The sequence below is a fragment of the Glandiceps talaboti genome, chromosome 2, assembly GCF_964340395.1.
Source record: "Glandiceps talaboti chromosome 2, keGlaTala1.1, whole genome shotgun sequence".
Classification (NCBI taxonomy): domain Eukaryota; kingdom Metazoa; phylum Hemichordata; class Enteropneusta; family Spengelidae; genus Glandiceps; species Glandiceps talaboti.
Window position 1 is genome coordinate 20,494,005 of NC_135550.1, and position 25,786 is coordinate 20,519,790.

Sequence of the window (25,786 nt, forward strand, 5' to 3'; positions counted from 1 at the left end):
TGGTTTGTGACTTGAAATTTAAGTTACCCACATATAGGCAGATATAGGCAGACGGACAAAACTCTTCATCATGTTCCATGTCTATAGCATGAATGAACCTGTGTTTCATGTTGGTTCAGCTGTGCTAAAAGAAGATGACATAAATAAAGTGCCGATGGCGTTGTAGCACAACTGTACAGTTTTAAAAAAAAAATGTTTACCACATGCTGATCCATGTTAGCGAACATTTTTTTAACCAAAATAATTTCTTGGAATCTGCAGGTTGCAGGTTCGAACCCTGTCGCTGCCGTTTCTTTCTGAATGACTTAAGTCCTTGGGCAAGATTTAAACCACGATTGTGCCTCAGTCAACCCAGCTGTATAATTGGGGACCTGGTGGGATAGAGGTAGGATAGAGGTTGGTGTGAATGCTTTAATCCTATGCGTTTATTTTACACGTGAGTTAACATAGGCTGATCTCACATTTCGGGCCCCGCATTAATTTTTAGTTATTAGGTGAGTTGAACAGACAGGAGGAAACTACTACACTAAAACCAAACTGGCTTGAACACCAAATATGTTGGTATTTTTTGTAACGAATGATTGTAATATTTGTACCTACCGCAACTTGCATCTTGGCATATCCACTCACCATCGAAACATAAACTGTAGGCAAATAAAAGCAGAGAGTTAAGTTTGCTAACGAGGAGCTTATTAGGGCAAAGCCGTTTAGGCCAAAAGTATTATTTTATCTCAACTACAGTATGTTATATTTTTCGTAGTTACAAACTAATTTTAAGTAGTTTTTCGATGGAATCCACATTTTTAATCCATGTTAACATTATTTAATTCAAACAAGTTTTTTTATTACTTTGAGATTGTTTTATTTTTCGTCAAAGCAGAATTTTTTAAGGATTGTATAAAATTGAAAGTCAAAATATATTTTTTTAAAGTTTTTTATTTTAAATTTAATTTTTTCCCCGAAAATAAATAATATCGGGTCGTGGTCAAAAAAAGAAAGAAAAAAAAGTCTATCCTCGAACCACTCGATTCCCTTAGCAGGGATGTGCGTAACCATGGATCTATTATTGAGATAACATATCCATAGCGTAACTAAAATGACTGACTTCTGGTAGACCGAACACGTTGGTCGCTTTATATTGCACTCGCTTGGACATTTCATTTGAATACACACGAATACATGTCGAGTTCTTAAATGCTCGCATGCTCTTCATCCAACCCAAAGGTCTAACCACACAACTCATTGCCATAAACGTTTGCCTACGAGACCTCCCCAAACGTTCAGATGATCTCACCGCTGGGGGCTCTGCCTACGAGAGTTCACCAAACTAGGACCGACTCAGACTCAGACCATCCCAGACGCAATGAGACGTACCGATACAGACCTCGCACAAGGAAAGCCCTTGCATTTAGGGACTGGCCATTATCTCTGGCCGGGGGTGGGAGAAGCCTTAACGTATTTTGACTTCAATCTCTAGGCTGACCATAGCCTTTTAAATTTCAGGCAATATACGTGTAAATTTTGCAGCTTAGTACAACTAACTCTACTTTAAAGGGACCAAACTGAAATTTTGGAGCTTTTTATTGGCTACATGTTACAGTATGTCGTAGCAGTAGTCTATTTTACTGAAGACTATGTTATCATCACTTAAAGTTGTCAACTCAAACCTGGCATTAAGATACAACTCATCCTGATGAATGATTCGATGATGAGGGATGATATCTTTACCATAAATGCAATAAAAATAAATAAAAGCCCCCCCCCCTACCATTACGGGTTCATGTAGAAATTTTCACCTGCTTAAGATGTTTATACCGCAGCTTGTGCCACTCTTGGCGTGTGCCTCTTTAATGTAAACTTTACTAGTATTGACATATTTGAGGTGCAAAACTAGTGGAATATCCAAGGTGTTTTGTACTCATTTACTCCAGAGAGTTTTAACGTTAAATTTGTCCTACGTCTATGGTAGGTAATATGTCTCAACATACACCTGGCTAGCCCCCATCCCCGCTCCCGATAAGAAAGTTAGTTCAAAATCAAAGATAGGGATCAGATGCAGGAAGGAGGTCAGATGCCCCAGGTTCAGAGTCTTTTTGCTGGCCCCGAAACAATTACAAGGCTCTGACTTCTGCCATTTTCAATCTTTTGACTGTCGCAGAATAAGACAAATCGTAGATTGAACGTTTATCACTTTTAGTTCAAGGGTACCGGTTGGACGAAGAACGCTTAGAAGTTAGAACAGAGAATGGTCTATCATCTGTCAGTAGGAGCACTAAGTTGTATGTATTCCTATGTATACAAATCAAACGTCCACGCCAGTGTACATTAACCAACGTGTTAGGCCTACCGGAAGTCAGTCATTTGAGTTACTCCACACCATGCTATGGAAATGGAGTGGTCCGTCCGAAGATATACCTTTTTTTGTTTGTATATTTGTTGTTTTTTTAAACCAAGATTCGATATTAATTATTTTCGAATTTTTAAAAAAAAAACTTTTTTATATATATTTATGTATATAAATGTAGCATGTGGACACATAAACAAATGGACATTTCAAATTGCAGCCTATTATTATAAGGTTAGAACTTTTTCTGAGAATAATTATAGTCTTGTACCGTTTGCCCATAAAAGTTTGGACTTCTACTGGACTTCTATTAGAAAACTACGTAGGGATATGCAGTTTAACAAAAAATAATCTTATATTCAATATGCAAAAAAGTTGTTATAAGCCAAATATTCCACTCACTCATGACAAATAACAATAGTTTTGACATAAACGACCATTCAGTTTGCTTTCCAGAATTATAATCTATGGCGTTGACAGTAATTTAAAGACCAGTACCTCAGCTGTATGCATACACCACCCTATAATTTATGCACCCTCCCTGCCTAGCGTTGTTCTACGATAAAAGCAACCGGGGCATTCGATATATATTTTAAAGTCCGGCCGGCCCCCTTACACTCCCTCAGTTCTTCCGGGTCCCCCTCCTTCCCTCAAGCGATGGTTGTAAATGCAGCCTAAGGAGAAAACATTCTTACCAATTTCCACAAATAGTTTCAATCTGGGTAAAGTGGTTATATTCTTGTCCTTCAAAGACACATACAGCCCCTATAATAAAAATACAAACTAAAGTTAGCAATTCAGTACAGCAGCTATGGTCACTAAGTGTGCACCTACCGGCTATATTGCATGGAGTTGGAGTACACAATGACAAAAAATACTTCCTTAATACATGGTTTTCTTCTTCATTAAAGTCGTCAAAATTTCGCAATCATCGTTTATGAGTATACCTTGTACTGGAATACCCAGAATTCAATCTGTTATGTAATTGCAATAAATGTACTTACCATCGTCTTGACCTCGACAAATAGAGATTATTGCGAGACTGAGTGTTACCAATAATACAACCGACTGCTTCATCTTGTTACTTCCGCCTTGAACAAAGAAAACATACAACTTAGAAGACAACCTTTTCAAACAACCGAATAAGGGTACAATGTGAATTGAAAGTCGTGAACGTCTTTAAGTCTGAATTGACGTGATGGCGTCATTGGTAAAGACTCATAGTAATGTGAGGTAAATGATTAGTACTTGGAATTAATGACGATAATTAGGTTCTTAAAGATGGCGGCGAAATAAAACGCAACTTATACAATGTATGAGTCCTAATTATTCTATCATCTAAATGAAATAATGTCATTGTAACTTGGGTCGACCTTGCTATGATTTTAAAGTACTTTAGTCAGGTATATTTCCAGTACGGCATACATTTTTAATAGTTTTTCTTTATATCAGCATTTTCACTAGTAATACGTGCTTTAACTTTACGAATACAATCAATAGGCGATAGTCAACAAATCTGTTCTCTATAGCCTTATTGTCCATTTAACTATTCAAAAGAAAACGCTTGACAATACATCTTGATTTGAGAGTCATGCCAGACACATACTGCATGACTATGTGTTTTATCTTACTTTCATTTGGTATTTACATAATAGATTTATGACTCTGAGATGAAATAAAATTAACTCGAACTATTAGGGATAGAAAGCGTACAGACGTCTGTAACCTTTTTTTTAGACAACAACTCGAATTTGGCATTAGCCTAGAACGTAGTAGCGCTGGAAATATGCGCTGCGAGGGTTTCGGACCCCCGGCACGCATATTTCCATTGGAGTGTATATTTGATAAACACTGGCAGGAATTACAATACAAGTTAGATATTGACTCTCAACCCACCACCTTAGACATCAACACGCACTCAAAGCATTACATGGACGACGACGACGAGCTCTTTTAAAAATAGCATAGTATGAGAATTTACCGATATGTATTTCGAGAGCTACCTAGAACGATGTCCACGCCTAGTGTGTCAAAGTGACACCATTGTAGAACGGTGACTATGCTATACTACGCGCCATAATAGGCGACCTTACGTAAAGAAATCATATTATTACAACAATTGTGATTCAGTGCGACCTTTCCAGTGAATATCTTAATATCTTATGATCTCCGTCTTGACGTTCAATTGTAAGTCTAACTGGGATACGGGTACCTGGCATGCTTTGTTTTCGTAGTCAACATTATTTAGTTCTATTTGTGATAAATCACATCATCGTACACAAGTGTCAGCATGTATGGGGTGGGTAGCATGCACCTTCTCTTTGAAAAAAGAAAGTCAGTGACCTGTCTTATTGGTAACTGGTACCCATTGTCTACACTATAGTCCGACGAATTGATTGTCTCAAATGCGCTGGCACGTCCTAACTCGACGACATTACAATCGTTGCACAATCAATCACACTCTGATGTCAGCGATTTGGATTTAGTCAAATTTTGTCACCATTTCCCAAATTTCCCAACTCTATGGGCGTACAACACTTCTAGTATGCATACAAATCTACAAACAGTTGAAACTGCGTCGTAGAGTATAACGATAAAGCTCCTACGTTGAAGGCGGACATATCTCGTTTTCGTCTAAACGCTGATCAATACTCTATCGAGCTACAACCATAACAAATGTCTTTACAAAATTACAGTGCAAAATTACACCCAAAGCATTATAAGCCAAATAAACCAGGCTGGACCTTTGTTACCCTGCCATGATTATTATTAACTTGAAGAATGCTAGTTTGATATTACACTAACACACCATTGAATATCAAGCATAAATTAGATTGGCATTACAAAAGACATATACAATAATTTTCACACAAGAAAGACTTGTATATGTTTTGGTATTTGAGCCCCGGGATGTGGGTTTCTTTTAGTTCGTATGATTCGTTACATTTCAGGTTATATGATATGATATGTGTTTTATTGTCATATATATATATATGTATATATATATAACTCGGTGAGTGTCAATCTGCTAAGACAGTGCTCTATACCGCAGTGGCAGAGCGTAATAGTTTTGGTAGTGTTGTCTGATGATCGCACTATGCGTGAAACTCCGAGTTACAACCAAGGAAGAGTTCCAGTACTACCAAAACTATATATATATATATTGATACATATATAGTGAAATGTGTATTGATTTTGATGAATTGATGAAACATTTACAAAACAGTATTCTGCAGATGACTCCTAATGCGAGATTGATGAGTTAATAAAGAACTTAAATTGATTCATTGAATAAAAGCTAAACAATGTGCAATTAGAACCTGATTTGATCGAACGGTACCGCTCGCCTGAGCGCATAAGTTGGAATAAAATTAAGAGAAGGAAGTTGGCACCCAACTTAATGATGCTACTGGCAGTACAAACTATTCATGCATTATTCATTTCTTTACGATGATAAAGTATATCTCGTTTTTTGTCAGATTTAGTTAGTTGGTGTAAAAGATGTGTTTTTATAAAAGTAATAGCACCGAAATCATACGACAATGACAAACTCAATCCTATCAAAAGCAAGGATTGCAGGATAAGTTGTGTTACCCTAGTAACTAAATGTCACCATAATAGTTGTATTACAAATTTTAACACAAGTGTTACAGTCATGGATTGGGATTACATGTAAACTTGGGTTTTGGAACACAGATGACTGGTATAACTATAGAAAAAAAAGCTTCTCCAGTAAAAAAAGGAAATGATAGGTAAGGGTAGGGTATGTAATCCTTATGACTCCACTGGTAAAATAGCACTTATGCAAGAACCTGCTGTGATCGAAAACCTTGCCTTTAAGATTAATACCGCATGCATTGTCTATTTCCTCGACACTAGTATAGTATAGTTGGCGAGAGATGAGATATCGCTATTTGTATGGCATACTCATGACGTCATCGACTATACTTACAGTCCGAACACACTCGAAGGTCATCAATGCATATACGAAGGGAACGCTACACCTTTGGTGGTGAAATTCCAAGGTGAAAAAATGCGAAAAAACACTTAATTGTGCGCTGAAGTATGGATTTTATCACCGAAAATGTGTCAATAAAGGGTCTAGTACGTAGCTCTGTAGTGTGAACATAACTAAGTGAAGATCTGTGGCTGTGACAGAGTTTATGTGACGGTAGGATAACATCATAGCGCGGACCGTGTACTTAAAAAGGAACACAAAATACATATAGGTATAAGTTGTTTACGTAGCACTATTCCACTGTACGTGTAATACTAGTAGTATTCCAATCACGAAAACCAATATCACTTTCACATACACACATCTTAATTGAAATTGCAAGTATACTTTTAAGTGTGAATTAATCTGACTTAACGAAAATAACCCGACGTATAGTAGAATGATACCGTCTTCATCATGGTTTGACTTCACGATTCTACACTACATCAAGTGAAAAAAAAAGGTGGGCGTGGTTCCGATTACCACATCCTACCTACATTTACAAAAACTGTTTTTGTGTAGTTTTTTAAAGGAAAATATCCTGTAGTTGACTTGAAACACTTCCCAAGAGATAATATCAATTCACCCCTTGTCCCTACCTGTTATTGTTGTGTGGTTTTATATGGTATAAATTGCTGTAGTAACTTAAAATTTGAACCACTTCATTCATTATCAGAGTGTTCTAAGTATTTACAGTATTGACCAGACGTGCTATATAACTATGGTTCTAAATGTTTGTGTAAGATCAAGCATAGAAAGGATTTATTTTTCTGACATCTCCAAACATTTTCACTTTCATTTAGTCTCTGGTCGACTCAGCATAATGATAAATCTGAAGATTGTTTGAAAATCGAGTTTAATTCAGTTTTTAGTTCCCTTTCATGCAACCAGGATGTCTGTCACATATTTTCTATGGAATACATTGATCTGTCGGAACAAAGCAATCTACTGTCAATTTACATAGCTCAGACAATTTTATTTATCTAAAGGAATAAAGCTTGTTAGTAACTTGAAATGAAAAAAATCCATTAAGAATTTCCACACAATTTAGCTATGAGCTCTTCGATACTCATTAAACTAAACATTTTAATTCGTGGTGAACAAAAAACAGCGATAAAGTAAAATTTCGTAACGAATGGCTGCGGTGCTAAATTACATCCATTAATGTCTACCAGGTTAATAGAGCATACGGGTCGTATTTGTTGTAACAGGTAAGGCAGCAATCTGACTGCATTGTATCATGGTGCATTGAATTTACAAAGAAGGGCGCAGAGACGAGGGAGAATTCTTATTAGTACCCACGTGACACACTCTGTACTATTATCAACAGAGAAAGTGTACGCTAACAGACGTAATATCACAGTGTACCTCGCCATGTTTGTTTATATTGTGGTGGTATTGTTCATCTGTGGTATTGTTTAAATTACGTCTTGACGGGTTTCTGTTTACCATAGACCCAAGATCTATGTATTTACACAGCGAGGATATAGACAATTGTTATGCACATAGCGACAATTCCCAGTGCAAGTATATTTACGGTCGATATGACAAATCTGTAGAGAACAGAATACGTGGAGGTTGTTATGATACCTGTGCAAACTTCATAACGGGTGTTACACACGATATGAAAATACCGAAGATTACGCTGTGATGCGAAAACCTAATACAAAGATAGCGAATGCTAGCGATTTGAAAAAAAAACTAAAACTCGTAGACACAGTGTTAACGAATCCAACAACAACGAAGAGACGATTCATTAAAGCATGGAAGTATTCCATGATTAAAGCCTCTATCACTGATCAATACAATACCTTTACCTTTGTTTACAGTTACGTCAAGTACAGTGGACAACCATATCTTAAGCTTAGTAGTAGTGTTACTCACCTAGAGACGGGTGTCTTCGAGGAGTATATCTTGAGTTGTTGTTCGACTTTATCAAACACACAGAATATACACTGTTTTAAAAAGAACAGAGTCCCTACAAGGTAAAGGCAGGTGAGCCAAATATCTGCACTAAGGTGACCTCGATCACGTGACAGCTACCATGCAGCTCCTGGTACTATTGATATGTATATTAGTGAAAGTGACATGCGTACCTAAGTTGTCAAATATTATCATGGCACAAATACATTTCACCTATTGAATTTGATGTATATGCAACACTGAAGGCAAAAAGTACCCTAAACGGATACAGAATACATACCTACCTACCTACCTACATACATACATACATACATACATACATACATACATACCTGTACATACATTCTATACCTTGGAAAAGAATTTTTATTCGAAACATCGGATTCCATCTATTTATTCGGACTGTCTCACAAGTTCCTTGTGAATTATTTTCTACATACATACATACATACATACATACATACATACGTACATACGTTTTATACGTTCATGCATACGTACGTACGTACACGTACGAGCGCGCGCGCACGCACGCACACGCACGCACTGTAGCTGGCGTACACTACGGTAGTGTAATACCTCAGTATTTGCATTTTAGTGGATATACAAATAAAACATAAAATACGGACATAAAGGCAGTTTTAATTTAAACAGAGACTTTATTGTTAGGATGTAAATAATACATATGTAATCGGTGAAATGTACGCACATCATAGAATTATTCATGAAAGAACAATGGACCCATAACATTTTAGGAAATTTTTAGGGTACTTTCGCATAATGGTAGGTACACTGCCTAACACACATCGAAACTGTATCATTACTGGCACACTGAGAATCGTAATTTTACTACTGCATGCAACTCAATTGACTTGGCTAAAATCTCGCCAACGTACATGGTATATCTCTCGTTATTCGTGATGATCTCCATCAATATTATAAGTTCTTTGGATTACTTGGCCCTGATCAAACATTACACTCTCTGAACCGTATTTTCAATTACGTTTACTTTGTTTACTTTGTTGTTGTAAACTATAAACTATTTAAAATGTATTCGAAATCCTGTAATAAAAACTGCCATCACTGTTTCGTCTTTCAAAGCCTCTCCAAAAATCCAGCGACATATTTAAAATTCAAAACTTCGCCTCTTTCAATGTCATTAATCATTGTGCTGTGTATTCTTTGTGTTTGGCGGACTTTCGGTATATATTCCAACAAAAGATTTTCGTTCAGCAAGGAGCCATGTTTTGCTCAAACACGAGATAAAACCATTTATGCGTGTACACTGTGTTTTAATTTTTTCGTACAATTTGTACAATCTGTAAGCCTTTCAAGTCATTGGTATAGAGAGAGTTTGATTTACTAATTCCTTATGGTGATCATTTTCTATTTTCAAATTTGTTGTGAGACGCAAACGTTGTATGATAATAAATGCCACATAAGTTTGTAAAGGCTCATTATATTACCATGGAGACACATGACCAAACTGAGTAGACTAATTATACACAACATATCGTAAGTTTTACTATAAAACACACCAGCACTATAACTCAGAAAGTCCACCACTTCTGATAAAACAGTATTTGAACACTAAAGTGATTTGTTCGTGACATAAATTCACAATTTTTAGTCTCGGGTGTGGCTATTGATGTTGGTTTCAAAGCGGTATTGTTGTACTATACATGTCAATTTCACCTGTTCAATTGTAGGTGTACAGTACTATTAGGGTGGAGCCGCCATCGTAATATTACAATATTATTCGACGCAGTAATTATAGTGTTTTGTCCTCTGCGGTCACGAAATGTGTGTACAGAATCGGATGTGTTTTATGTACATGACGTTATAACATTGTCATCAGTTATTTTTAAACACAGCTTTGGAAAGTGTCCGACTGTGATAGTATAAATAAATAAATTCAAATGTTACAAGATAAAACGGTGACTAAGCAAAAGAGTATAAAGGTTTGTGATGTCACATCTGTCGTTAATCGACATAATCCAACATCACGTGTCATCGTTAATTCATGTTTATAGTGTTTGTTTGTTAACGAAATGTCAGTTAGTAATTTCAACTGTGCAGCCTGTTGTGTTGTGTTGTGTTGTGTTGTGTTGTGTTGTGTTGTGTTGTGTTGTGTTGTGTTGTGTCCTATTTTGTTATGCATTGTATTGTGCTTCAAATATGCACTGTGACCTTTTATGTCACTATCAAAACACATTCAGTAAAACAAAATTTAAATTTTGATATGGAACGATCAAACAATGATTTTGATAAGAAACAGTTGCTGTACATTTAATTAATCATCTCTTTACATTGTATAGGCCTATAATCAGAGGAAGAGGTGTTCAATCGTAAACAGTATACAGTGAAGGAAATTCATACAAGTCTTTCGTTTTGACTATTTTACTACGACTGGTAGTGCTTAAGCATTTAGGTCACATGTATACATTACTCGGTAGCAGAGGTTAAATGCCCCACCACTCCTGAACTCACTGTCAATCAACACATGTATCATCTCACGTGATCATTTTCAATTACTACCATATGGTGGCGTGTTTCAGACTGTTCTGGCATTTGCACAAAATAAAAAAAACCCCAGATAAACACTCAAATAAATCAAGAGAATAAGTTGTAAAGTTCACTATATTTGTACATCAGGCGGGTGTTACTTCAATAGTTGCATAGCAACGATGGTCTATGTTAGTGTTGTTCACGTGTGTATGTTTGCGTGTGTTGATAATTATGATTTTCGTAATTGTTTATCTGTTTGTTTGAAGCATAGACCCTCCACCCACGTCTGTGGGTGGAGGGTCTATGTTTGAAGTAAATATATCAGTCGATAATTTATTTGATAAAGTCCCTCTATCACTGTGTTCCTACTTCAATGTGCTTGACTGTCTTTTTGTGGATCAATACGGCTCGCACATCTTTGTCGAATATATTCTGATTATTAGACGAAATGTTTATGACAGTTTCAGCTAAACTTTTATTCCAATTTTGATATGAAAAAAGAGATATGAAAGTATACAATGAAAAAGATTAGTTTTGAAAACTGTTTGAGTTATAAAATTACATTTACAATGTAAACACCATAGTATATAAACTAAGTGACATGAGTTCACATCTTGAGGGGTATGTGACTTTTACATATATAGAGAAAGTGTAAAAAATTCGTTCCATAGAAAATTGTTAACATGTGTTTTACATATCCGTCAGGTTTATCAGATTTGATATATTTTTCTACATTGTTGTCTTCTTTGTTAGCTTTATATGGTCATTATGGACTCTGGGTAGGAGTATTTTCACATTGCAAGTGACAGGTGAGAGGAAAGTGATGACATTGAAGTAATTTACATAGCTAAATAGCTCAGATGACTCGATGACATAATCAACTACACTGCTATCGTTAAAAGTAACATATTTTATATTCCCTTCTTTTGTCATCATACAGCCTGCCGTTTAAAATATGCAGATCAAAATCATGACAAAGTTAAAGAAAATTCTTGCCAGCTTCATTTACGACTACATCTTTAGAATAACGTGGAATTTGGAAGACACCAGCTTTGTAGTTACTCTACCGAATCATCAATTATAAAAATCATCTTGTGTACCTGTTCTGGCGTTAAAGTCACCTCCGTGCATAAGTACAGAATCGGGGTATGAACTATACGTAAATCAATCAACTTATTACATTCAATTGAATCAAGTTAATCTAAAAAGACATCAGGTTTCACATACTAGCTTCAACGTAACAAAAAATAACGTCTCTTTTAAAAGGAAAGGCGATTTGTAAAAAACGCACAAAACACAATTCTCTATAAAACTATGAACTTCCCCGACTTTGTTGATAATTCTTTCACTTTTTGAACTCACAGGATTCTCCGACGGCCGGGGCCTTGGTGTCCTTACATCGTCTGTTACACATTTTACAGTGATGGGCTCTTCTCTTGTTTCTCTCTGATTTCTCGTCCATCATAACGTCTCGAGAGAAAATCGGTAAGGAGGAGCCCCACCCCGCACACCACGCTTATAAACCACTGACTGGGCTGTGATTGGGTCGACGCACCTGGAGCGACAATATGTTAATGCATTTCAATAACAATTAAACATCCATTGTATTGTATTATATTGTATTGTATTGCATTGTATTGTATTGTATTGTTTGTATTGTATTGTATTGTATTGTATTGTATTGTATTGTATTGTATTGCATTGCATTGTATTGTATTGTATTGTATTGTATTGTATTGTATTGTATTGTATTGTATTGTATTGTATTGTATTGTATTGTATTGTATTGTATTGTATTGTATTGTATTGTACAATAATATTTCCACCCAAAATGCATATCTAGAGACCACTTAAGTGCAATATCTTTCGGTTAAAATATACAGTTACATAATACTGGTATTAAATCACTTTTTTTATGCCGTGATCAAAATGTTACAGACAGGACATGATATGATTACAAATCGTATTACCTTCTAGGCATGCTATCAGCGTACACGCCCATTCACCATTTGAGCAAGTACTAGTGAGAGAAAGACAAACTAAATGAGTATACAAGCGTATTCAGTAGAAAAAATTGAAAATGTTAAATTTATAGGATAATTAACACTAAAATACGATATGATTTTGAAATTTATTTCTGCTTATTTAGCATAGTAGAATCTTTCGAATCGTTATAATTTCAATTCAATTCGTGACAACAAGGAAGTGAGAGGTCAACGGCTAAAATCAGAAGTAAATGGCTGCCTTCGAGTCTTACCATGTGTTACAGTCATCTTCCTTTATTCTGCTGTCATGGGGGTATTGTTCTCCTTCGTGCTCGCAATCCGCTGTAACATTATATTAAAGACAAATTAACTAATGCCATAGAATTCACTATTCTCTGTTTTTCATCTCATAATTGTATGAGTGGTCGTGCATACAAATAAAACTAGTCTTGAGCGTTCGAAGACATAAGGGGCAGGGAATTTTTAACTTAGCAGGGGATGGTGTTTAGGAGTTGAACATAGGTTTTCTCAAACTGTTCACTCCCCCCTCAGTATAGACCACACTTTCCATTACCCCCCCCCCACACACACACACACAAACACCCCTGTATATTTTTAACATATGTTACTATAACACCATATGGATATAATCGAATGTTGCTACTTATTAAGAGAATACATTACTTTTGGTATTTTTGTTTCTTGTATGTTTAAATCTAGAGTCTATGGAACACGTAATTTCGTTAGGGTATCTCAGTACACAGCATATTCCATAGGAGACAATAATTACTTGCAATTTATACAATTCTTTCTATAAAAATTGTCTTTACAAGCGTAGCAATTGTTGACAGAAAGCAACATAAAATATATTTTGATGAGGCTACCTATGGTACATGATATACATGTTTGTGGTATTATGCACTGCAGTAAAACATGATGAAACAAAATGTATAGAATCCAATATAACTCTGTGCAGTGTATCAATACCAATAGTACATTATGTTCAACATTTTATGCCTTCCGTTAATACATTCAGATTTAGCTAATATCATAATGCTCCTACAATTTCATTCAGAACAAGTTTTTATCTTGAGAATGACAACTTGATTAAAACACAAATGGTCAGTTCAATCAACAGTTAAAACTATCGTCAGTATACTGGTGGTGAATTTAATGAAAACGAAAGCTAACTCTAACCTAATACACAACTAGCCATTACTATATACCCAAATACTAAATGTTTGAAATTCTTATTCGATATGTGTTGCATGTCACGTGGCCCATATGTATGTGTGGAATATACTGATGGGGAAGGGTATAGGAGGGGTATCCCCCTCCCACAGTACAATATATATACAAATAAAACAAGTCTTGTGCACTCGAAGACATAATCCCCTACACTAACGTGTTGTTTGAGTCTAACATATGGTCCTGTAATTCATAAGTTCATCAGGCAATACATAGTAATATCTGCACATAACATTAAGTGATTCAGAAGTGAATTTACACCAAACCACTACAGGAGAAAATTAAACTCTACTTAGTCCAAGATGTTGATACATGAGCATAATATTGCACAGTCAGTCTGGCTAAACACCCTGTCTCTGGTAACATGGTCCTTCCATTCCTGTTTTATCTATTATTTGCCTATCCATCCCTGTTGTTACCTTTGCAGTATGCAACACCATTTGGCAGTTGCCATGAGAGTGGTCCTGTTGATAAGCAGATAATATTTTTTTTTTGTCTTGAGCAATATGCTAACTAAAGACTGAAATATATGTCAAAGTAATCTTCCCAGGTGGTTTGACTTCAAGTTTAAGCCACCCACAGATAGGCAGGTCTCATGTCTCATGTCTATAGCATGAATGAACCTGTTACATGTTGTCTTAGCTGTGCTAAAAGCAGATGACATCATTAAAACAATAACCTTTCAGTCTAGGCTCAGACTGGAAGCATTTTCTCACACCAGGAATCATATTTTTCGACCCAAATCACACACATATGGTGCGATCATTTTCATTTGACAACTTTTTCATCTGCACACACACACACACACACACACACACACACACACACACACACACACACACACACACACACACACACACACACACTCGCTCTCTCTCTTTGACACATCCATCCAACCATACATCCATCCATCCTTCCACCAATAAATACATACATACATACATACATACATACATACATACATACATACATGCATACACACATACATACATACAGAGACACAGACACAGGCAGGCAGCACATACATACATACATACATACATACATACATACATACACACATACATACATACATACATACATACATACATACATACATACATACATACATACACACTCGCTCTCTCTCTTTGACACATCCATCCAACCATACATCCATCCATCCTTCCACCAATAAATACATACATACATACATACATACATACATACATACATACATACATACATACATACATACATACACACATACATACATACAGAGACACAGACACAGGCAGGCAGCACATACATACATACATACATACATACATACATACATACATACATACATACATACATACATACACACATACATACATACATACATACATACATACATACATACATACATACATACATACATACATACATACACACACACATACATACACTCATGCACACATACATACATACATACATACATACATACATACATACATACATACATACATACATAACATACATAACATACATACAGAAAAAGACATTGCCATCATGACCATTGTACCATATAGCACAGTTTAGGGAAGGGTGGCTACTACAAGGTTTGACATCTAGGCCAAAGATAATATTTAAATCATTGCACAATTCATTTATACCTCTCGTGGATGACGCCAGAAAGTTGTTCCTTCAAAACATTTTTCCAAAAGAATCAAGTCGCGGGTATGCGTTCACTGACAGCATATTTTGTTGTGGTACTTTTAAGGAGCTAGGTTATAATGACAAGGGCAATTTCATCAAAAGGTGACAAAAGACAGTACGGCACATGATTTTTATATACTTGAAATGAATATACCTTAATATATTCCAATTTGTTGACCTTTTTAATGTGGCGTTAGATAAGGAGTTCATCAAGTGTTTTATCATTGATAATCAGGCCACTTATTCTTAATTTTCTATCCACTGTCAAATATTAAGCTTGTAATTGAGTATATACTCTTCCTCTCTACAGCAAAGTATTGAGTATATACCCCTCATCTTTACAGCAAAGTATTGAGTATATACCCCTCATCTTTACAGCACAGTATTGAGTATAAACCCCTCATTTTTACAGCAAGCTATTGAGTATATATCCCTCATCTCTACAGCACAGTATTGAGTATATACCCCTCATCTTTACAGCAAAGTATTGAGTATATATCCCTCATCTTTACAGCAAAGTATTGAGTATGTACCCCTCCTCTCTACAGCAAAGTATTGAGTATATACCCCCCATCTCTACAGCAAAGTATTGAGTATATACCCCTCATCTTTACAGCAAAGTATTGAGTATATACCCCCCATCTCTACAGCAAAGTATTGAGTATATATCCCCCATCTCTACAGCACAGTATTGAGTATATATCCCTCATCTCTACAGCAAAGTATTGAGTATATATCCCTCATCTTTACAGCAAAGTATTGAGTATTTACCCTTCCTCTCTACAGCAAGCTATTGAGTATATACCCCTCATCTCTACAGCAAGCTATTGAGTATATATCCCCCATCTCTACAGCACAGTATTGAGTATATATCCCTCATCTCTACAGCAAAGTATTGAGTATATATCCCTCATCTCTACAGCAAAGTATTGAGTATTTACCCCTCATCTTTACAGCAAAGTATTGAGTATTTACCCCTCATCTTTACAGCACAGTATTGAGTATTTACCCCTCATCTTTACAGCACAGTATTGAGTATTTACCCCTCATCTTTACAGCACAGTATTGAGTATTTACCCCTCCTCTCTACAGCAAAGTATTGAGTATATATCCCTCATCTCTACAGCAAAGTATTGAGTATATACCCCTCATCTTTACAGCACAGTATTGAGTATATACCCCTCATCTCTACAGCAAAGTATTGAGTATATACCCCTCATCTCTACAGCACAGTATTGAGTATTTACCCCTCATCTTTACAGCAAAGTATTGACCCTCCTCTCTACAACAAAGTATTGGGTATATCTCCCCCCCCCCCCACTCTACAGGAAAGTATTGAGTAAATATCCCTCCTCTTTACAGCAAAGTATTAAGTATATACCCTCCTGTGAGTGATGGCTAGTCCTTGACTATGTTACATTTAATACATTTTTTACATTATATGGTTGAAATTTTATGGCATTAAAGCTCCTACATGTCTTTATTTTTTTAAGTGCTTACTGTGGGAGAAGGACACCCCCATCTTAAATGCAATATCTTTGAATTCGTTATAATATACAGTACATATACTGGTATAAGATAATTATTCACATCATGATCACACTGTTAATGACAGAACACGATATAATTACTAATTGTATTACCTTGCTGGCATCCAATCTCCGTACACGCCCATTCACCATCTGAGCAAGTACTAATGAGAGAAAAGCAAATTAAAATGAGTATCCAGTACAGAATTGAAGAATTAAATGTATAAGATAATTAACATAAAAATACGATATGATTTTGGAATTTATTTATGTTTATTTAGCATAGTAGAATCTGTCGAATCGTTATAAATTAATTTGTGACCACAGACAATTCAAGTATTTGGCTAGGAACACGCAGTCGAGACAACAGTTTTACTTTGAAGTAAGTGGTCAACGGCTAAAATCAGAAGAAAACGACCGCCTTCAAGTCTTACGGTGTGTCAAAATCTGTCTGTCTGTCTGTCTGTCTGTCTGTCTGTCTGTCTGTCTGTCTCTCTCTCTCTCTCTCTCTCTCTCTCTCTCTCTCTCTCTCTCTCTCTCTCTCTCTCTGTACGTATGCGTTCATGCACGCGCATAGATGGATGGATAGATGCGTTTGTTTGCGTTTGTATATATGGATTTGTGTCCTCTTGTGTGGACATGCCTATGTGAACACTATCTTGTTTTCAATTATGAACTTGACACCATCTTTTACATTTATAAAATGATGGTGTCGACATGTACACCATGTGTGTATGAATTGCCATTCAACAAATCTTACCAAGTATTGCAATCTTCTTCTCTGGTCTTTCCTTGGCTGTATGTCTCTCCTCCATATTCACAATCATTATCTATTGCGACATGACGGAAAAAGAAAGGTTTAAGGAACCTTCAGTGATTACAATTGGGGGAGTCCCGGGGGATACGACTCGGGCTGTTGCTTTCTCTAGAATATGGTTCTCTATTTCAAAATCATGGTTTAAATGCTGTCAGACATGGAAAATGACACTGGTCCCAGAACCATTTTTGGGGTCACTAAGTGTGCACCTACTGGCTATATTGCATGGAGTTGGAGTACACAATGACAAAAAATACTTCCTTAATACATGGTTTTCTTCTTCATTAAAGTCGTCAAAATTTCGCAATCATCGTTTATGATTATACCTTGTACTAGAATATCCAGAATTCAATCTGTTATGTAATTGCAATAAATGTACTTACTATCGTCTTGAGCTCCACAAATAGAGATTATTGCGAGACTGATTGTTACGAATAATACAACCGACTGCTTCATATTGTTACATACCTCCGCCTTGAACAAAGAAAACATACAACTTAGACGATAACCTTTAAATTTGCAGACAACCGAATAAGGGTACAATGTGAATTGAAAGTCGTGAACATCTTTAAGCCTGAATTCACGTGATGACGTCATTGGACCTTTGTTACCCTGCCATGATTATTGTTAACTTGAAGAATGCTAGTTTGATATTACACTAACACATCATTGGATATCAAGCATAAATTAGATTGGCATTACAAAAGACATACAATGATTTTCACACAAGAAAGACTTGTATATGTTTTGGTATTTGAGCCCCGGGGTTTGGGTTCTTTTAGTTCGCATGATTCGTTACATCTCAGGTTATACAGCTAAACTATTCTCATGCATTATTCATTTCTTTACGAGAAATCATATCTCGTTTTTGTCAGTTTTAGTTGGTGTAAAAGACTTTTTTTGAAGTTTTTTGTAGAAAGTAATAGCACCGAAATCATACGACAATGACACTCAATCCTATCAAAAGCAAGGTTTGCAGGACAAGTTGTGTTACCCGAACTATGACTGGTATAACTATAGAAAAAAGCTTCTCCAGTAAAAAAGAATATGGTAGGTATGGGTAGGGATATATACGAAGGGAATACGAAGGAAATGCGCTACACCTGTGGTGGTGAAATTCCAAGGTGAAAAAATACGAAAACGCATGGATTTTATCGCCGAATTTGTGTGTCAATAAAAGATCTAATACGTAGCTCTTTAGTGTGAACATAACTAGTGAAGTTCTGCGTCAGTGACATATTTTATGTGACGGTAGAATAACACCGTGTGCCTAAAAGAAACACGAAGTGTAAGGGCAAATTGTTTACATAGCACTATTCCACTGTACGTGTAATACTAGTAGTATTCCAACCACGTCAACCATAGTAGGGTCTATGCGTCAACCAATACCACTTTCAAATATACACATCTCAATTGAAATAGCGAGTGTTAATTAATTCGTCTTCATCATGGTTGTCTTCACGATAATACATTACATCAAGTGAAATAAAGTGGGTGTGGTTCCAATTAAAAGATTACCCCATCCTACATAGATTTACCCAAACTGTTATTGTGTGGTTGTTTTCTTAGGAAAATATCCTGTAATTGACTTGAAACACTCCCCAAGAGATATTACCAATTCACCTCTTGACCTTACCTGTTATTGTTGTGTGGTTTTATATGGTATAAATTGCTGTAGTAACTTGAACCACTTCATGCATTATTAGAGTGTTCTAAGTATTTACAGTATTGACCAGACGTGCTATATAACTATGGTTCTAAATGTTTGTGTAAGATCAAGCATAGAAAGGATTTATTTTTTTGACATCTTCAAACATTTCCACTTTCATTTAGTCTCTGGTTGACTCAGCATAATGATAAATTTGAAGATTTGTTTGAAAATCGAGTTTAATTCAGTTTATTGTTCCCTTGCATACAAACAGTATGTCTGTCACATATTTTCTATGGAATACATTGATCTGTCGGAAGAGGCAATCTATTGTCAATTTACGTGGCACTGGTTGCAGGCAATTTATTTATCTAAAAGAATAAAGCGTGTGAATAACTTGAAATGAAAGAAATCCGTTAAGAATTTCCAGTAAGCCTATGTGCATTTACACACAATTTAGCTGTGGGCTTTTTAATACTTATCAAACTGAACATTTTAATTCGTAGTGAACAAAAAACAGCGATAAAGTAAAAATATTTCGTATCGAATGGCCACGGTGCTAAATTACATTACATGTCGGACTCCTTTAATGTCTACTAGGTGAAGAGAGCCTGCAGATTGTATTTGTTGTAACGGGTAAGGCAGCAATCTGACCGCATTTTATGGGGTGCATTGACTATATAAAGAATGGCGCAGAGACCAGGGGGGAATTTTTATTAGAACCCATGTGACACACTCCGTACTATTATCAACGGAGAAAGTATACGCTAACAGATATAATGTCTAAACTTTCGCATTGTTCATCTGTGGTATTGTTCATTCGTGGTAGTGTTTGAATCACGTCTTCACGGGTTTGTGTTTTTACGGTCGATATGACAAATCTGTAGAGAATAGAATACGTTGAGGTTGTTATGATACCTGTTCAAACTTCATAACGGGTGTTACACGATATGAAAATACCGAAGATTACGCTCTGATGCGAAAACCTAATACAAAGATAGCGAATGACAGCGATTTGAAAAGTGGATACAGTGTTAACGAATCTAAGGGAGCTTCCAGTCACGGTATTTACAGGGGGCGGAGGAAATCACACATGGTATGTTAAATAAAACATGACCCTCCTCCATTCTTCATTTGTAAAAAGTGACCCTCCCTTTTGTCCCATTTTGTAAAACATGACCCTCCCCATGACAATTGCATATACTGAAAGTTAATCAATATTCCCATTATATGTATGAATACAAATTAAAATAAATGATTTTGACTCTGTATTTTATAATCATACACAATCTAGTTAGTATCTAAAATGTGATTTCCATGTTGTGCATAATCTGGTCACTCGTAAAAGTTCCCTGATATCATTGTCATCACCATCACCTCACCTTCAGTATTGCTATTATCAGTGTCACTTTAATCTGACTCACTGTCACTACTTGAGGTCAGTACTTGTATCACTGTCCGTGTTCTCTATGACATTCAAAACTAAATCATCATCATCATCATCATCATCATCATCATCATCATCATCATCATCATCATCATCATCATCATCATCATCATCATCATCATCATCATCATCATCACTGCTACCATCACCATCATATTTTAACGAACATTCACGAACAGTGTGAATGATAAGGTGAGATGGTACACTCAACAATATGCATCGTTTTATTAAACAATTTTCCAACAATATATGTATTTTATTTTTTGTATTTTGGCATGTAAAGTACTCGTAAAAATAAATGTTGAGTACTCATTTAACTTTTACATCTCAAAACACACAAAACAACCCTTACCAAAATGAAACGGTAAAAAGTATGCTTAAAGTGTACTTATTCTATACTTGAAGTATACTTTGGAATGTCAAGTACATTTCAATTATACTTAAAAATATACTCAAGTATACTTAAATTATAAATTGACAATAATTGAATTTTCAATTTAGTCACAAAACTACGGATTGTAAAATCTGACCTCTCCAAACATTGTAATGCAAAATATGACCCCCCCCCCAAGAACAGGTTTGTAAAATGTGACCCACCCCCACCCCCTGTAAATACTGAAGGCTCCCTAACAACAACCAACGAAAAGACGATTCATTAAAGTCCCTGTCACTTATCGTGGGTTATACTTCCATGGTTTTGTCAAGGACAGTGGACAACTACATCTTAGTAGTAGTGTTACTCACCTGGAGACGGGTGTCTTCGAGGATTATATCTTGAGATGTTGTTCACCTTTATCAAAACACACAGAATATACACTGTTTTAAAAAGAATAGAGTCCCTACAAGATAAAGGCAGGTGAGCCAAATATCTGCACTGAGGTGACCTCAATCACGTGACAGCTACCATACAGATCCTGGTACTATTGATGATATAGCATTCAAAGCCCAATCACACAGCGAAAATATTACGCCAGGTGTTCGATTTGAATATTCATAGAGTACATAAAGGTAAAAGTAGGGCAATCGAAGACGCATTGTCATTCCTCGCACAGCAAAGGGCGGACAGTGCAGTGAGCTACTATAGTGGCATTGTAAAAGTGTATATCATTCAGTTAGCCAATTCAGCAAGAGTGCGAAACATAAGAGACATCTCCATAGTTTACTCGCCCTTATTGTAAAATAGTGAATACTTCGCCGAGATTAAGCCTTTAACAATGCTCTCATCCCAGCCTTATACGAGCAACAATAGGCAATATTCTTGAGCGAAGTGATAAGGCTTTAAATTGTATATTAGTGAAACTGACATGCGTACCTAAGTTGTCAAATATTATCATGGCACAAATACATGTAATCTATTGAATTTGACATATTGTATGCAATACTGAAGGCAAAAAAGTACCATATACGTACACACACACACACACACACACACACACACACACACACACACACATACATACATACATACATACATACATACAGTAGTATAATACCTTAGTATTTGCATTTTAGTGGACATACAAATACAACATAAATACGGACATAAAGGCAGTTTTTATATAAACAAAGACTTTATTGTTAGGATGTAAATAATACATATGTAATCGGTGAAATGTACACACATCACAGAATTATTCATGAAAGAACAATTGACCCATAACTTTTTTGAAAATGTTTAGGGTACTTTCTTTAACGGTACACTGCCTATTAAACATACACACGTCGAAACCTTGTCATTTAGCACACTCTCTCGTTATTCGTTATCTGCATCAATATTATAAGTTCTTTGGATTATTTGGTCCTAATCAAACATTACACTGTCTGCACCGTATTTTCAACCACTTGGTCAACTGAAAGTTTTGGGTTTGTTAACAGTTTCGTTTATTTTAAAACTATTCTGTTGTAAACTATAAACTGTTTAAAATGTATTCGAAATCCTGTAATACAAACTGTCATCACTGCTTCGTCTTTCAAAGCCTGTCCAAAATCACGCGATATATTTAAAATTGAAAACTTCGCCTCTTTCAATGTCACAAATCATTGTACTGTGTATTATTTGTGTTTGGTGGAATTCCGGTATATATACAATAATTCCATCGTTCAGCAAGAAGCCACGTTTGGTTCAAACGCGAGATAAAAACATGTATGTGTGTTCATCTTCATGGAAGTAGTTTCTATAAAACATTCGCAATGCAATGTCAACATTTCGAGCCTGACATTTCCGAACAATGTTGACATTTCTAATGTGGCCATATATGGGCGTGTTTTAAAGAAAAAAATGGAGTAATTTGTTTGAAAGACTTTTTGAGTATGTTCCCTTATTAAAGTTCGAAATTGCGGAGACTTTTTTTTTCGTTAAAGCCGTAGTTAGGCAGAATTTAACTGGTGTTTGTTCGTCAGTCGTTTTTGCGTATACTGTGTTTAATTTTTTAAAAATAGAATTTGTACAATCTGTAAGCCTTTCAAGTCAACGGTATGGAGGTACATGTAGTTTGATTTTATTACTAATTCCTTATGGTGATCATTTTCTATTTTCAAATTTGTTGTGAGACGCAAGCGTTGTATGATAATAAATGCCACATAAGTTTGTAAAGGCTCATTATATTACCATGGAGACACATGACCAAACTGAGTAAGACTAATTATACACAACATATCGTAAGTTTTAAAACACATCAGCACTATAACTCAGAAAGTCTGCATCCACCACTTCTGATAAAACAGTATTTGAACATTTTTTCCTAAAGTGATTTGTTCGTGACATAAATTCACAATTTTTATTCTCGGGTGTGGCTACTGATGTCGATTTCAAAGCGGTATTGTTGTACTATACATGTCAATTTCACCTGTTCAATTGTAGGTGTACAATACTATTACATGTAAAAGGGTGGAGCCTCCATCGCAATATTATTATTCGACGCAGTAAAGTAGTGTTTTGTCCTCTACGGTCAAGAAATGTACGTACACAATCGGATGTGTTTTATGTACATGACGTTATAACATCGTTATCAGTTATTTTTAAACACAGCTTTGGAAAGTGGCCGACTGTGATGGTAGAAATAAATTCAAATGTTACAACTGCAAGATAAAACGGTGAATGATAAACAAAAGAGTATTAAAGCAGTAAGGTTTGTGATGTCACATCTGTCGTTAATCGACATAATCCGACATCACATGTCATCGTTAATTCATTTACATGTAATACCATTTGTTTGTTAGTTAGTTAGTTAGTTAGTTAGGTTTTTTAAGTTAACGAACTATCAGCTAGTAATTTCAACTGTGCAGCCTGTTATGGTTGTGTTGTGTTGTGTTGTGTTGTGTTGTGTTGTGTTGCGTTGCGTTGTGTTGTGTTGTGTTGTGTTGTGTTGTGTTGTGTTGTGTTGTGTTGTGTTGTGTTGTGTCGTGTCGTGTCGTGTCGTGTTGTGTTCTATTCTATTCTGACCTATTTTGTTATGCCTTGTATTGTACTTGAAATACGCACTGTGACTTTTATGACACTACCTAAACACATTCGGTAAAACAAAATGTACCTTTTGATATGGAACGATCAAACAATGATTTTGATAAGAAACAGTTGATGTACATTTAATTAATCATCTCTTTACATTGTATAGGCCTATATATCAGATGAAGAGGTGTTCAATCGTAAACAGTATACAATGAAGGAAATTCATACAAGTCTTTAGCTTGACTTTTACTACGGCTGGTAGGTATACGGTTACTCGGAAGCAGAGGTTAATCACTGTCAATCAACATGTATCATCTCACGTGATCATTTTCAATGACTATCATATGGTGGCGTGTTTCAGACTGTTCTGGCGTTTGCACAAAATACATGTAAACAAGGCATAAACACACTCAAACAAATAAATCAAGAGCATATACGTAGTAAAGTTCACTAGTCTATATTTGTACATTAGACAGATGTTATGTCAATAGTTGCATAGCAACGATGACCTATGTCAGTGTTGTTCACGTGTGTATGTTTGCGTGTGTTGATAATTATGATTTTCGTAGTTGTTTATCTGTTTGTTTGAAGTAAATATATCAGCCGATAATTGTTTTGCCAAAGTCCCTCTATCACTGTGTTCCTACCCTACTTCAATGTGTTTGTCGTTTTGTTAATGAATATTGATCATCTTTGTTGAACAAATTCTGATTTATTACATGTAAGCGAAACGTTTATGACAGTTCCAGCTAAACTTTCATTCTATTTTTAATATGAAAAAAGAGACATGAAAGTATACAAAATTGCAATGAAAACAATGGTTTTGAAAACTGTTTGAGTTATAAAATTACATTTGTAATGTAAACACCATAGTATATAACTATGTGACATGAGTTTACATTAGAGACAATGTATGTATGTATGTATGTATGTATGTATGTATGTATGTATGTATGTATGTATGTATGTATGTACGTACGTATGTATGTATGTATGTATGTATGTATGCATGTATGTATTGAAAATTTCTGACCATGTGGAGGGGGGATCTGAATTTTTTGGGTTATAAAGGGGGGGGGGGACTTGAAAAAAAAATCTAATTTTGTCATGATTCCTCCGACCCCCCCCCCCCGCCCATTATTTGTGAATGCAGCCTTGAGGTGTCATTGCTAACGTAAACATTCACTTGCACTGAAAACGAGGCCGAGAGAT

The 25,786-nt window shown here is 35.7% G+C and overlaps 2 protein-coding genes across 8 annotated transcripts in view; both read right to left on the bottom strand.

The window, feature by feature from the left end:
- The window catches only part of LOC144453723 (uncharacterized), a 60,698-nt gene extending 52,349 nt beyond the window's left edge, over positions 1-8,349 (bottom strand). For all 7 annotated transcript variants that reach the window (XM_078145061.1, XM_078145059.1, XM_078145064.1 and 4 more), the window contains exons 1-4: positions 8,226-8,349; positions 3,349-3,435; positions 3,040-3,109; positions 601-644 (exon numbers count right to left, since the gene is read on the bottom strand). In XM_078145061.1, the coding sequence (XP_078001187.1) occupies positions 601-644; positions 3,040-3,109; positions 3,349-3,421 (187 nt within the window). In that variant the 5' untranslated portion in view covers positions 3,422-3,435; positions 8,226-8,349. The remainder of the gene's footprint in view (positions 1-600; positions 645-3,039; positions 3,110-3,348; positions 3,436-8,225) is intronic.
- Positions 8,350-11,442: 3,093 nt separating this feature from the next.
- LOC144453662 (uncharacterized) lies at positions 11,443-21,994 on the bottom strand. Its single transcript, XM_078144991.1, has 7 exons — positions 21,871-21,994; positions 18,415-18,505; positions 17,975-18,044; positions 17,329-17,378; positions 13,030-13,099; positions 12,743-12,792; positions 11,443-12,327 (listed from the first exon to the last, which is right to left on the bottom strand). The coding sequence occupies exons 2-7, from the start codon at positions 18,485-18,487 to the stop codon at positions 12,188-12,190; spliced, it is 453 nt and encodes a 150-aa protein (XP_078001117.1). The 5' UTR covers positions 18,488-18,505; positions 21,871-21,994; the 3' UTR covers positions 11,443-12,187.
- Between the last annotated feature and the right edge of the window lie 3,792 nt (positions 21,995-25,786).